Genomic DNA, 16139 nt, shown 5'->3' with positions numbered 1-16139 from the left:
TTCAATGCAACATATTTTTTCAGAAACTAGAGTAACGATTGAAATTGCATTTAATGAAGTCTCTTTGTCTGCAAGGCCATTAGAAAGCAAACATGCACCCACTTGTTTTCCATTTTGTGTAACTGCCTTTTAGGAGGACTTTATTCTTAGTGTGCACTTAACACATTTAACTTTCCATTATGACTTCATAAATACTAATATGCCACTATTTTGCCATTTAAACCTAAAATGGTACCCATAATCTTTCCGAGTCTTACAAACACTTAGGAATCTGGCTTGACAGCAGATGGCTAATCAAGGTTCATATTTTAACATTTGACTCACAAATGGAAAGTCAAAGTAGACTTTTTATCCAATGAAAGGTTGTCTCTCAGATATTCAGTGCCATCACACTGCCCCATCATTACCATCATCACTGCTTTCTGTACCACAACGTTAGATCTACAAAGCTCGATTATAAGAGCTGCCAAATTACCTGACATATGCCATACGTATGCATTTATCTGGACAGAACTTGTTTCAGTTATTATGACCTTTTAAAGGCACAAAACACAAAACTGCCTCTGTAGATCTCTTCAATCCCTTTGTCAGTTTAAAGCTGTATTATTTGGTGTTGATTTGTATTGTTTTGGGGGGTTGTCTAGTCGCCAGTGCATATAAATGCATTTGTACCTTTGATGTTGTAGGCTATTCTAACAGGTGATTTCAGAAATAAAAAGGCTTTGTTTTCACTCAAACCTGGCAGCCAGGAAGTGAGTATTTGATCAATTTCTCAAGGTTATTGAGTAGAATATATTGCTTTCATAAAGTAGCTGAAATGTATTGGCCTACCGTTTTCACCTGACATATTGTATATGTTTTGGCTCATTATTTGTCCCTTGAACACTTCATTTCTAACAATTTTATTTAAAATTATTTTATCAATGGTCAATCAAATTCACGCCCATACCGTTCAAAAAGAATCAGTGCGTTTACATGCTGGTAATAATTCGAATCTTGCTTTAGTCGGACTATGCTCTCTCTCGGGGCAACTGCTGTTATCCGAATATACATGGCAGTGAATAAATCGAATCATTGGCCGAATGCATGTCATATCCGATACGACAGGTGGCGCTGTTTTCATTACATGTAGTGGTGATACAGCCATCTCCGCTTGACCTCTTCACTCTTCATAATGGAGAGAACCCCGCTAGCTTCGGTGGTTGTCGGGGAGCTAGCGCAGAGCAAACAGGGAACTAGCAGCAGCGCTAGCTGGCTACATCAGGGGGGCTAGCAGAGACACCCACCGAAGGTAGTATCGGCTCGTAACCCGACTTTTACGTTTGTTTGTTTCTGCCGGCCGTGACAACTTATCGTCTCTTTCGACTTCCGGGTCACGACCTGGGAGGGCGGGAGGGAGGAGGCGGCGGGATCTTGAGCATGCGCACAAACGCATTGTCCAGTTCCGATCCGATTCAGCGTATACATGCAGCGTTATTCGAATTATCAATCGAATCGAATCGAGTTATCCAGGGGTGTTAATCGGATCGTAGTCGGACCGCAGTTATTCGAATAAAGGTGTTTACATGAACTGGATAATTCGATTTTAGTCGGACTAAGCCAGTTATTCGAATCCATGTAACCGCACTGAGTAATGAAGCAACATAACTGAAAACCCTGTTTGAGTGCACAAAAGTGTGAAGGAGATTTGACGAAATATTTGATATTTTGGGATACACGTCTGTTCCCTTTCTTGCTGAAGAATAGATGAGAAGAATGATACCTGATACCATCGTTCACCAGCATATCCTCGCAAAAAGGCTTAAAAAAGATGCCCTGTGTCCAAAGTTACAATTTGTGGTCTTATTTGGGTTTGAGCTTGAGGTGACCAAAATGTCTAACTACTGACATTACACTACGTGAAAGTCTAAAGCTTCTTTAGTGACACATTTCCATCAATTAAAGACAAAACAAATGAATTAAACAGGCCAAAACTCTGGGTTAAATCTATTCATTTGTGATACGTTAAATACATTCTATGGTTGGCCAAGTTGTTTTTTATACAACAAATATTGTTAATAATTAGATACAATTCTTGGAGTACTTATCAAAAGCACAGTCATTTTTATGTAACGCCCAGATGTTGCATTGCTCTATAAATGAATGCACTGGGATGAGGGAAATAGCTTTTGAGTACTATGTTTATTTAGCAGATTAGCTTTCCAACTAAAATGGGGGACTGATGGACTCTGTAAAACCTATTAAGTGGTGCGCTCACTCCATTTGTAAGATTTTTTTCTGAATTGTCCTCTTGTCATGCTTCATCAACCACCCTTAAATGCTCTTTCCAATCCAGAGAACGTTTTGCTATACTTGCTCACTGTGGTAGCCATTTTGCTGACTGTTGAAGCGGCTTTGAAGCGGTTTGCTTTTGTGTTTTTCAGGTCTGCTGAGCGTCACGCTGTGTCATGCTCACTTATCGTAAAGTAAAAAGGTTTGCTTGGTTCAGACAGTGCTGGCTGTCTGTAAGCATGGGTCAAATGTTTTTTTCATAGCCTGTGTGTGTTGGCTTTTTTGCAGCCAAGCATCTTTTGTTACTGTGATAAGTGACCTGTCATGCAGAGTACAGCAAGCCGCCCCAACCTAATCTAAGAGAAAGGAAAGTGTTTGAACATGGGTTTTTCAGATATAATGTCAGCATATTTTCTGTGAGTGTGTCTTTTGAAGTCACAGCTGCGTGCACATGTGAGCTGATAATGTGTGTGTAGCAAGTACAGTAAGCAGCAGCCTCAAAAGTGATGGGAAGGACGAGGGTGGTAGCAGAGCTGGAGTCAAGCCATGTGCTATGCGGGGAACTGGCCCTTTAATACCCGTCAGCCAATGAAGCAGGGGATTCTGGGAGTAGGGCGTCCTTGGGAACGACCTTGCAGGGGGGCCGAGTGATGGCGAGAGGGAAGAGCACACATAAGAGGCAGATAAAGAAGAGCAAAGGGGGGTTGGTACAGCGGGTGCAGGGAAGATGGATGAAGTAGGGACTGGGAGAAAATTCTCACCAGGGAAGATGTGAAATGTTCTCACATTTACTACGACATGAAACAGACACTTGATTCAATAAATAGATAGATATTTATATGCAGACAGATTGCAGACAGATGAATGCGAGATAGATGGTTGAGGACACTAAGAGGATTTAAAGTTCAGCTCCGTAGTTGTGCCTCCCTCCACCTCTGCCTCTTTCTCTCTCCCTCTGTAACGGACATGCAGACGTCATCCTGTACAGATTAAACTGGCAGCATGCAACACTCTCACATTGGACAAAAAAAAACTCTGAAAGGAACGAAAGGGAGAAATGAGAATAGAGTACAGATTTGGGGGGTGAGAGGTGGGGGGGAGACGATGTGGGCACAAATGTATTGATTGAGGTTGGGGGCGGGGCAGAGGGGGAAAAGGAGTCTAAGATTTATTGTGACTGGGAAAATCATACATTTTAATATTCTAATTGACTCTATTGCTCAGAGTTAGATGAGAGGATCGATACCACTGGAAGAAACTATATAAACAGATTGTTGGCAGTGGGAGAAGACTTTGCAACTTGAAGTGTTCTGGTTTCCGAGATTGCTACTTTTGGCATGAAAGCGGATAAGCGTATTTCCAAAATGTGTTTATATTGCAAAATTAACTTTTAACTAAAGCGTGATATGAGAGCGTTTATGCTTCTCGGCACTTTCATTCAGAATTTAACAGAGTTTGATTATAACCTAGATAATCTTAGCAAAAGCTTAGTGGGCTGGCTGTCTGTAAGCACCCCCCGCTTCACTTGCAGAGGCCGGCTCCATATGGCGTCAGCAGCAGGGCTGTGGTCCCACCAGATGTGTTGCAGTGCGTGTGGCCCCATTCTGTTCAAGATGACCGAGTAGGGCTACAGCCACGCTAATGCGTCTTTATTTTAAACCAAGGTTTTCGTCCACATGGGCATTTCAGCACCTTTGACAAGATGATTTCCGTTCATACTATCAAGCCTGAAAATAAATATCACATGACTATTCACATACACTGGACGTGCGGGTAATGGTGTACGTCCACAGCAAGTATATTGGTTGCTTAGTTACAGAAAAGGTTATTGTAGTAGTCTTTAATAATGAAAGGGAGCGCTAGATGCTTAAGATATTCCTCAAAAAAACATTAATGTCACTGAGCACGCCGATGGCTAATCGCTGCAGTAGTTGAATTATAAAATGCTGAAATTCCGACAACAAGGTTAGCAACGCCTGCAATCAGTTATCTATGTTAAATTAACCGCTGGTAAGTCAATTGATAATCAAGGCTTCTTCGATTTCTTACAGAAAAGGGTCACGTGATAGAGGCGTGACGAATCAGGGAAAGACATGCTTTCACTACAAAGACCCAATCAAGTATTCGTTTCCAAACGTATACGGTTCGTTTTAGCCTCCCAGGATGTAACCGCGATTTAAAAAAAAAACATATCCTGTTTTCAGTGCTCTACAACTCAGTGTAAACGTAGCAAAATGTATGCGTTTTGAAATGAAATCATAGCCGTGTGGTTATGGCCTAAATGTGTGTGTGCCTGCATGTGTGTGCCAAATGAATTAAGACTGTGTCCTAATACATTGGTGCCTGTGTGCGTCAGCTTATTTGTGCATGCATCAGTATGTGTTCTTCAGCCATTGGACTAGTGTGTGTGTGTGTGTGTGTGTGTGTGTGTGTGTGTGTGTGTGTGTGTGTGTGTGTGTGTCTGTTACTTGGTTTTCTGTGCCCAATGAGTCAGTGTGATGGAGTGCTAGCCCAACACTATGCTAGCAAAGCAACCTCAGCAAAGTTTTCATTATTGCTGCACGCAGTCACATCAGACACGGGACAGGGTGGAGCTTTGGCCCACAGTCCCTCTCTATTGGACCACTCAAGTGACAGACACACACACACACACACACACACACACACACACAAACACACACACACACACACACACACACACACACACACACACACACACTCTGTCTCTGTGTCTTTCGTCCCCGAAGCTTGTCCTCTGGATGCGTATTCGTGCTCTTATTCTGAGCTCTGTTCTGACAGAAAGAGGCGGCTGTGTGCTCGTTACTCTTAGACTCTGGCAGACGTTGCTCCCTCAGTGGGAGTGTGGAGTGTGTGTAAGTGCCTGGGTAATTGGCTCTCCACTGGCCACTGCTGTGTCCCCTCTGTGTGCGCTCACACGTACTATTTCAGGTAGGAGCCCGGATGCACGCTGATGGTCTGTGCGAGCCCTGTCTTGTGTTTGACAGGTACTGTACACCAGGCATCGTTCGTGACTGAAGCCCTCGTTATTTAACAGCGCCAGAAGGTGTGGTATTGAATATTAAAGGGAACGTTATAGCTGTCAGGGTCACCCCCATCAAGTGACCCTGGAGACTGGAGCAGGTCGCCCTAGCAACCATCAGCCCCACTCCCTCCCATCCCCCGCTCTCTCCCCTCCCCCACTCCCTCCCATCCCCCTTGCATTTCATCCCTCGTCACATTACTCATCTGTCACACATGCTGCGCACACACAACCACTAGAGGTGTTCAGAGCACGGGGGGCCGGTGTAAGACACAAGGAGGAAATAGCTCATGTGACGGGCGGGTAAATTAAAATCACAATTATGCCTCATGCATTGGAAGAAGAGGGAAAGGAAAGAGAGGAACTAAAGGTGATGATGTAGGCAATCCACATCAAATATTTATCTGCAACCTTCTTCTATCGTCAGAGGAACAAACTATCTCTCCCCGATGCAGAGAAGCCGGTCCATTCATTTCCTCAAGGCCGGACTTCTGCAATGTACTCTGCCTCTGGATCCCTGCCAGGAGCCTCCAGCAGGCTGCTGGGATACTAATGAGAGAGTGGTTACACCTCCTCACTTTACTGCTACTTTGGCATTATATACTACTGAATGGTATTGCGAAATACTGTATGTCATTTCTAGGAGAGTGGATTGATTATTAAAATGTCCTTTTGAGTAATTGCACCTCCTTGAGTGAGAACTGTATTAGGGGGAATTTAGATATTAAGCTTTACTGCATCTCAACTTTCAAAATAAACATTCTCCCGTCTATGAATAGCAGTAGCTGTTGGTTTAAAGACTATTTGTGTAGGAGGTCATTTATTTATGGCGTAGGCTCTTATTATTTAAATGAATGCACTTGCAATGAACGTTTTTCCCCCTTACATTCAGTATTTATTGTGCCGAGACTTTTGCTCTTAAACTGAAGACTTTTTAAATTATCTTTTTATTTAAAAGTTGCCTATACTATTATGACAACAACAACAACAATAATAGATTGGCTATAATTATTCTATATAGATAGTAATAATAATTACAATTATAATATTACGAATACTATTAATATTATTGAGTCACTTGCTCTAGGCAGGAGAAATGTCAACTGGGTAGAAACGTTGCACAAGCTACAAGTCCTTCTCTCGTGGATGTCACTCCATCTTGTGTCCTCTACAAGCTTCTATTTTTTTTTTTTGCTCCGACCTCACCTCTCTTTCCCACACAACGTTTCTCTTTATTTTCTCTCCTCTTCTCCCTCTTCTTCTGCGAGCGGACTCAACGTCGAGTCTAATTTTAGCTGTAACACGTCAGTTCCACTATAGACTTTTTACTGCCCTAGATAGTTGCATCTTGCATATGCATTTTCAAAATGAGCATCTTGAGAGAGTGCGTGTGTGTGTGTGTGTGTGTGTGTGTGTGTGTGTGTGTGTGTGTGTGTGTGCGCGCAGCATGTGTGAACAGATGAGTAATGTGACTGGGGTGACCCTAACGGCTGATTGGTTAATTCCCTGTCCTCGGAGCCGTCCCATGATGCTTACAGGAAGGAAAGCTCCCAAGGTTATGAATGCTAACACATGGGGTAAAATGCTGCTCACAACAACTGCGCACACACACACACACACACACACACACACACACACACACACACACACACACACACAGTTAAGTGAAGCAAAACCTCATCCTTGGCAAAGCCTGGGGGATTGTCACGTTTCCATTTAAACTGCTACAGACATGTTATAGCAGTACATCACAGGTTATTCACGTCCTTAGAGGAGCAAGGTGAGCGACAGACGGACGACAGTGGGACTAAACCAGAAACAGATGCTCCTGCAGCGAACCTGTTGAAAGACTGCTACCTTTTTTGTATTTGTTTTGTAATCAACAAAAATAGTGCTAAAACACCAATTGACAGAAACCTAATCTTCTGTCTTAAGAATAATTTCTCAAGAAAATGTTAAATTTTAAAGCCTCTCAAGGATTTGCTGTCTTTTTTGTATTTTTATTTCATTATAATTGACAACCACTGCAACAACTTCTTCTAGTTTCAGATTATTGGTTGCATATAACCTTGGAATTTGGGAAAAGTCCTCAACATATTCTTTTCCTCACAAGATTTTTTACATTGACTTTGGATTTGTATTCTTATTATTTTCTGCTTAAATGTTAGAAACCTCATATTTTCACGTATGGATCTATGTATGCAGCCTATATTGAGTGCGTTGCAACAATTACTTCAGCAGATAACTCACATCCCAGTTGTTTAACTAATTCTGATGTATTCACATTATTCCGCCTTAAAACCTTGGCAGTGGCAGAGGATTCGACTATATTATATATGTTTGACCTACCTTTAGTGGACAACTGATGTTAAGAGGTTGAACTAAATCTGCTTGACAATAGAAATGAGAAACCAACATGAAAATAATAAGAACGGATGTCTTTGTGCCCTTGTGTTGTCCACTGACTGTGTAGATGTAGATTTCATTGATCATTTCACACTTGTGTGCTGTTTCTCTGAGTGTGTGTGGCTGCAAGTTTGATGAAATATAAGTCAACATCTGGACACACCCTGACATGCTAACACACACGGCCATACTCACACAAAACACACTCACATAGCCACACCTCATTACCTTGAGTAGCTCGAACCCACCTACCTATAAGTCATGATTCCTGCTGTGTTAGCTTGCGCAGGCTAACACTTTGTGTTCCTAAATCAAGGCCTGTTTACTTGGACTGAATGATCAGACGGGCCATTTATCATCTGAATGCTTTAAACATTTGTGTCGGAGTGTGTGTGTGTTTGTCTATAAGATGGCAAAGGTATCACGTATGCCCAGAAATGTGAATTTGGATTGAATGAAATGAGGGCCGACGAAAGGGAGGGAGTTTGGATGAGACCCCAAGAGGCACTCGTGTTAAAAAATGTTGTGTCATCACTGGGGAGTGAAACATCTGGCTCTGTTGACTTTGACTGGTTTTTCCTCATTTAGTCACTCGGTTGCAAACACACACAACCAAGCACAGAGTAAGTCTCTCTTAGCGCAGGCATTTGTGGTCATTGTATTTAAATAAATAAAAAATATATTTATCCGTGATAAACATTTGGTGTCGATGTTGATTTTAGTCCCGTTTCAAGTTGCTTTTCTTTTGATTATGTGTTTATCTTGCTACATACAGGGCAACTGTGCTGGCAGGGCTCAACTTTCAATTGGAGGATCGGTGGTTCGAGCCCTGGCTCCGCTAGTCTCTGTCATTGCATCCTTGAGCAAGACACTTAACCCTGAACAGCTCCCCATTGATGTGTCTACGGTGTATAGAGCAAAAATGTAACTCACTTTAGACAAAAGCATCAGCTAAATGTAACATACAACTGACAAATTAAGGATGAATAAATGTGTGCAGAAATGTATCGTTCATACACAGAATGAGAGATGATTGGTTACATGAGTATGTAAATAAATCATACTGTTTGATATGGTTCACAGAAATCAGATCTCAATCCTCGTGAACATGAATAAGAGATTTTAGACCAAAGCCTTAGTAGAACAGCACTCTCCCCAACTGTCATTAAAACATAGAGGGAAAAGCTTTTGGAAAAATGCTTTCATCCCTCCAATAGAGATACAAGGATGTGGTGAATATGTGCCAAAGAGCATTAAAGTTGCAGCATATTGTAAAAAAATATATATATTTTTTTAAATTATAAATAAGTTGGAACACACATTCATATCTTAACGTCTTGTTAAAAAAAACAAGCCATACCTTCTTTTTTTTATATATAAATAAAGCCAGTTACTATGACTACACAAATCCATTGTTTGGAAAATCTCATGTTATGAAATTTGGTTTATTTTAAATGAATGCAAACTCTGTTTAAAGCTAACACAAAGTCACTAAATATGGTTTGGGAATATTTGTGCGTTTACCAAACAAAAAGCAAAAGAAAGGATTTAAAGGAGATGTTATTCTATTGTTGGGGTTAAATTATGTAACAGTGCTAACATACACGTATGTGTAACTCATTTTTAGTTTTCAAAAGGATTTATAAAGATATTCTTGAAGTGTGAATTAAATATATATTTAAGTATTTATATTTTGTTTTCTTGGGGGTAGCTGAATTGATGAGAAAGTAGGATTTGCATATATAAGCATTATGCTTCTGCCTATGCTTTTTCAGGAATCTTGTAAACTAGATTGTATATTCATTGTATTGTGTGTGTGTGATGAATAAATCAACTCAAGACTCTGTATCCTTTCTCTCTACCTTGTCCTGTCCAGGTGGAGCACCTGCCTATACCAACATATATGGTCATCTACATCTGTGTGCACAATCTGAGGTGCATGTTTCTGCACTGCACAACTCGTGGCTGTGATTGGAGGAGAGAGAAGACACTCCCCTGTTTGAGTAACAACGAGACTTAAAAATAAAAAGGAAACTGGAAAGAGGGTGGGGAAAAATTGGGGGGGGGGTGTTACGAGAAAGTACTGTACAGGACATTGCCGATCAGCAGAGGAGTGAAGGATGTGTAATGTAACAGCCACCCCTCTGTCTCTCTCTGTCTGTCACACAATCCTCTCACACACTTCAACACAGGAAGATGTTGTCCCGCAAAAGTCAACAGCCCTCTGCCGATAGTCACTGAGTAGTTACGATAAAAACATAATCTTCATCAGCTCATCAAGGAAGACATTTAAAAGGCATGTTGAACACCCAATCCCCTTAAAGGAGAAAATGTGAAAGCAGTTGAAGGGCATTCCCTCCGCAGATATATACGAATCATGCAACCTGAGTTTATAGCAATAAACAGGAAACATAATTTCAAACCAACTAGCATCACTACTGCCCCGGGGAACAAGCTGTAAATGTCACACAAACACATGGTTGCACCCATGCAAACACAAACACGCACATTCTCAAAAGGCATATTTATATCTCAGTATTAAGACCTGAATTAAAAGGTGTTTACAATCTTTAATACTACACACAATTTTAGTATGTTGTAATTGATTTTTTTTTTAAATGGCAACTATGTTACTATTAAAAGAAACATTATTTCACTTAAAGGTTAATTTGTGAATCATAAAACCCATGAGTGCTCAATTCAACACACTTTTGTCGCGATGAAGAACTTGATCAGGTATGACCGGTAGCTCATTCTGGCTAACGTTAGCTCAGGTAGACGCGCCTTGTGGCGGACATTACTTCATCACTCAGTGTTATCACTGTGACTCTTCTCTGCTTGTGTTACTGTCACAGAATATTTAAATATATATATATATATATATATATATATATATATATATATATATATACGGCTGACTTTAACTGTACATTTTGCCTGGTTTTCTTTGCTCAATATTAGAAACATGAATTATTACATGTTATGAAAGTGGAAAGTGTTGCTGCTAGCATACGTGAGCAACTGTAAAAAATATAATTTCATGAGAGCAATCATTTTGAAAACACAGCCATCAACTTTTCCAAGACAAACATATTTAAATTTAGTACAAAACTCTCACGGTAGCAATCATGTAGCATATACAAACATGTTGTAGCTGCATTCACTATATGTCCGGCCTTAGGCATGTGGAGGGCCAAGTGCTGTAATATTGAATAATGTCGGCTGGATGACGCCGTTTGTTTTAGTCATAGTATTTGTGTTCTGTTTAAATGTCATGTTTTGCTGTTATGCAACATATGCAAATACGCAACACGCACTGAAATATCATCACAATTGTGTAAAGTCTTCACATTCATTAAGTTTTTATACATTTCTGTCCCCCAAAAAGTAGCATGTAACTCCATCACTGAGCCAATGGGTAACAGGGTAACGGTGAACATTTGAAGCCCTCTGAGCTGAGCCAGGCCTCTCCCAGCTGTCTGTCGGCCTTGTCTGCCCTCCACCTTCATCTCCTCTTTAATCCCCAAAGCCTCTCTCTCTCTCTCTCCCCCTCTCTATCTCTCTCTTCCTCCTTCACAGCCTGTGCCCCTTATCTACTCAAACCGCTCTATCAGTTTTTCACTCTTTCCATTCCTCTCCAGACTCACATGCCTTCCCTATTGCGAGGGCGTCGACAGTGTCACTCACCCCGGTGCCAGGGCTCGGGCCTCCCTCATGCTCGTGCTCTCCTCTCACAAAGTTTGTCCTTCTGGCCTGGTGTTTCCAGAATGAGACAGTTGAGCGTTGACAAAAGGAATGACAAAAAAATACAAAGAGGGGTGAAGAAAGTTGTAAAGAAGGACAACAATCTAATACGATATATTTAATATAAAATAGACACAATCATGGATGATTTATAATTTTTCTTACTTCCTACCAACTTTGTCAAATTGTTGTTTAAGTCTTACAGTATGCTTTAATCTGCATTTCCTTCCAGCTCCTAAAATAGATATTCAAGGTCACTGGAGGCGTCATCAGCCTTGTGAGGCGAGAGCAGGCCTGTATTTATACATGTGTGGGTGTCTCTACTTACCAACCAAGCCAACAGCATGCAGCCAAACATGCTCATCATTGTCATACACATGATGAGCCTGGGCAGAGTTTGTTCACCAGGTCTCTGTTGGCTCGAAGAGCACTCAGGTTTATCGTGGGTGCATGATGTTTCTTTGTGCGCCTATAACATGCGTGGCCACACACTTATGCTACTGACTGTCAAGGGCACCTGGTAAATCCCTCCTCACTTACTTTGCTCAGAGTTAAATCAGCCGTTTCCTCCATCCCCCATCTTTTCTGTCCACGCCGATTCTCTCAATCCCTCTCTTCTGTCTCTATTTTTAACCAGCTTAGCAGCATTGAAGACATGAGAGGTTTATTCTCTGCCTTCTCTCTCACTCATTACCTGGCTGCCGATTCACAAAGTCTGTTAATCCTATAACACTGCTACTGCACAGTTCTCTGCTAGTTTCCAGAAAAGTAACACAGTGAAGCTTGGGAACAGCTTCCCTTCACCAGTCTGTCCTTTTCTCTTCAATTCAACTCTTTTTGATTCTTAAACATACTGGGAACTCATTTATTGAATCTAAATGTCTCCTCCTCGTCTACCTTTATGTATGAGTACTGAGAGTACATTCCCACCAAACCAATGTAAGACTCTTTTGATCAATACACACAGAGCCATTAGAGGGAGCTACAACTGCAGATGCTTATATATAGGCACCTTAATGTGCATTGCAAAGTCGGCAAAGTGTACTGTGGCGCAAATAAGAACACAAATACATTAATGAGTATGTTCCTAAAAAGCATCTATAACTGTAAGAGGAAGGGTGAAATTCGGAGTCTCCATATTGGAAGAATAGTCTAGTTTTCATTGCTTCTGCAGTGTGCTGACCTTGGAGTTAAGTCTAAAATGGCCTTCAGTTGTAAAAACACGATGCCAGCAGTAAACCCCCTACATACTCAATTCTTCTTAGAATCGCCATCCAGCTGTGTGATCAGAATACAAGCAGAGTGCAGACTGCAAAGTCATGGTGGGCCTCACCTTCATCTGCAGTGCGAGAGAGCAGTCAGCACCAGGCTGGGTTCATTTAAGACACTGCTGCACCCAATTGATAAGCTGGTTTAAACATGTGAGTCAGTGGTGCAGGGGGTTGATGTATGTAATCCTTATATTCTGCATCTAAGACTGCATATTGTGGCCCCTTTGGTGCAGTCTCAGTGCTGGAGATGAATCACCCTAATCTAAAAATAGTCTTCTACTTGTGCCAGGAGACTTTTTTCATGAACTGTGAGTACGGGATTGGAGGAAATGCAGCTTAAGATAGAAATAGATGAGTCAGACATAAGGGGAGGAAGCAGAGAACAAGAGCTTGCCTCTGCATCAGGTGTGGTACAGTAAAGCCTTCTGCAGTTTCAGCCTTTCAATTCCAGAGCCCTCACATGGAAAGATGGAGGTACTGCAGCTGCAGTCTTTAACTGGAATGCTGGGCTTGTACTTTCCCTTTTAATGTATCAATAAATGTAGTGAAGTGGCAATACTCGCTTGAATCTAAAGCACTCCTGTTTCCCCTAAATATTCTAGATCAGATGTTTCAGTGTGCTATTCATACTGTCGATGTGACTCTGCTGTGCTAAACCCTCCTATACTTTCAGCCCATACTGCAACCACATGGTGAGATGAGGGAATTACAACTGAGGTGAAAAAAACAAACATCTGCAGCTGCAAAGAATTAATGAAATGAATAACTGTAGTTAAATGATTTAACCAGGACCACAATTTAAATGTTTATTGAATCAACAGCCATCAAGATGAATTTCCAAACATAATTATAAGGAACAAAACAGATTAAAATCAACATAATTCAAGAAAAAAAAATAGATCAAGTTTCTCAAAAGGCTATTTGATAAAAAAAAATAATAAACTGGTTGGCACGGCACCAACACACATAGACGGCTTTGGGTTTATGATGTAATAGTAGAAATTCACAATAAGTATTACTGACCAGTTTGACCTCTGGCCCTGATATTGGACGGACATATCAGTATACTAGCAGGCTCTGTGTCAACCCCTGTTTGAACCCCCTAAAGAACTATTTAATCCTCCACTAGAGAGATGAATTGCAACAGATTTCATGGACGTAATCCAGATTTACCCTAATCTATCCAAGCATGCTGGTAGACAAAGTAAAAAAAAAAAAGGCACAAAAGTTTTCAAGTAACAGATACCCCCAAATATACAACACTGTTGCTACTCATAGTTTGAGCAAATGGAAAGCGTGTACTATGGCTTTAAGAAAGGATGGATGCATGATTAAAAAAACAATAAAATGTTACAGCAAGAAAAGGCTATTGGTCAATTACGCTCCATCAGTCATTCGCTCTAATGTTCTGTTCCCTTCCACCTACTTTTCTCTGAATTTTCACAAGAAAAGCAAAGGCCAGACGCAAATACCTGTACAAACTATCACAATAAAACATTAACACACTTAGTATTTCTGTTGCAGTTAATCCCCCTGACTGCTGTTTACACCCTCATCATAGTCTGTGAGTCTCAGCACTGCCCGATTAACTGCAGCTAATAGCTTCTCCACAGGGCGCCTGTTTTACACTGACTTCCTGCCAGCTGGGTTTGTAAACCAAAAACAGCAGACAGATACGTCTAGACAGACGCAACGTGTAACACACCGGTTCTGCTCACCAAGCTGCATGTGTTACATACAATACTTGGCTTGCATTATTGACGGTGGCTCTGTACCACACATGGTTACATGCTATGTAACCATGTGTGGTATCGCGCCAGTCAATAATACAAGTCAGTTCAGTGTTGAAACATGCTCATGCTGTTGCAATGCAACAGTGTATTTAAATAAGGTTCACGTCTTAACTATGATCCGAAATTTATACACAGCATACATTTTTTAAAACAGCATCGTCTTTGAATTATCTGCAGTTTAATAATAACAGTTTCGTTGTCTCCCTCGATGTATGATTGTGCATAAAATACATGAGCAACATTTTGTGTCTTGCTAGCTAAAGCTGATCGTGGTTTAGAAATAGTCAAATTCTCAAAAGGAGCAACACACAACTCAACCTGATTATTTCATAGTACTTGTAACCTGACCACAGATAAATCTTCTAAAACAAAATGGCAAAACTGGACTCTGTCTTTGTAGCACACAGATTTGAAAAGTCATATCCAAGTATTCAATTCACATCCACAAGTCCTTACACTTTGCGTTTACACAGTTCAAGCCATTGCTTTCCAATGTAAGCTGTAGAAATGCTCACCCGCCCAGTCATACACTCACACGTGCACACATATTTACACACAGACACACACACACACACACCCCACACCCACCCACCTCTCCGTGTTTTCTCACACAAACATAGCGGACGACACAAAGCTTTCTCCGCGGTTGACATTGGGGCCCTGATGATAGTCCTGGGGGTCGCTGTCTGTGCGCATGTAAGGAGGAGGGACCTCATTGTTCCCGGGATCATCCCATCCAGAGGGGGCAGCAGCGTAATAATGCTCCCTCTCATCGTCCACATTATCTTCATCGTCATGGTAGGCATCCAGGTCCTGCCAGCAAAAAGAAAACGGTAAAGATGAGATGAAAGCCCATTAGCTTCTGTTTTATCAGTTTCTGAAAGGTTACAACAGTTTAAGGATCAGATGCATTTACTACTAAATTTAATTTCTTCTTTTTTACGGCTAATTTTTATTTTCTTTTTTTTCTTTTTAAACCTTTAATGTTTATTACCGTTCTATTGTTTATTTATATTACTTGTTTCTTTTATTTTATTACTTATTACTTGCATGCGCGCACACACGCACACACTATTTAATACTTTATCATTGTAAAATAGGACATTGTAAAATAAAGGACACACCTTGAATTATCCATGAAATCACAAATAGTCTACAGTTGAAATAAATTGAAGTTATTTTTAAAATGTTGATTTTTCCCACACCCTTTCAAACCTAAACCCCAATGTTCAATTAAAAAAAAAAAGCTGAAAATAGAATTTTATATTTGCACATTGTACAACAAAGGAAGTGTTGATTAAACACTGCATACTATTTGACGTTAGTAAGGGTTAGGGTTTGGATGTGCGTTCCAGTATATTTTAAGATGTTCTCTCTCCCTGTAGGTTCTACAGTGGAGGACAACGTCTCTGCTGTTTTATGAGGTACTTCTGCACAACATGTACCACATACCAATATTGGATCCAACAGGGTTCTGAACGTTGTAATTAATGAATAAAAAAGTATACAACCTCAGACACCACCTTGATTAAAGGTAAAATAGCTGAACATGTTTCACAACATGCTCTGTGCATGTTCTCAAAGTAGTAAAAACCATTGATGTTCATTTGAGTG

General features: G+C 40.8%; 1 protein-coding gene across 1 annotated transcript in view; it reads right to left on the bottom strand.

Annotated features, from left to right (window-relative positions):
• Positions 1-13554: 13554 nt before the first annotated feature.
• si:ch73-22o12.1 (nectin-2) overlaps positions 13555-16139 on the bottom strand; it is a 70316-nt gene continuing 67731 nt past the window's right edge. Inside the window, exon 10 of the mRNA XM_068569847.1 lies at positions 13555-15338. Coding sequence (XP_068425948.1) covers positions 15132-15338 — 207 coding nt within the window. The 3' untranslated portion in view covers positions 13555-15131. The remainder of the gene's footprint in view (positions 15339-16139) is intronic.

This window comes from Clinocottus analis, unplaced genomic scaffold (genome assembly GCF_023055335.1).
Source record: "Clinocottus analis isolate CAN_PGR_092001 unplaced genomic scaffold, fCliAna1.0.p SCAF_9, whole genome shotgun sequence".
NCBI classification, from domain to species: Eukaryota; Metazoa; Chordata; class Actinopteri; order Perciformes; family Cottidae; genus Clinocottus; species Clinocottus analis.
The sequence above is the reverse complement of the archived record's forward strand: the minus strand, read 5'-3'. Positions and strand labels throughout refer to the sequence as shown.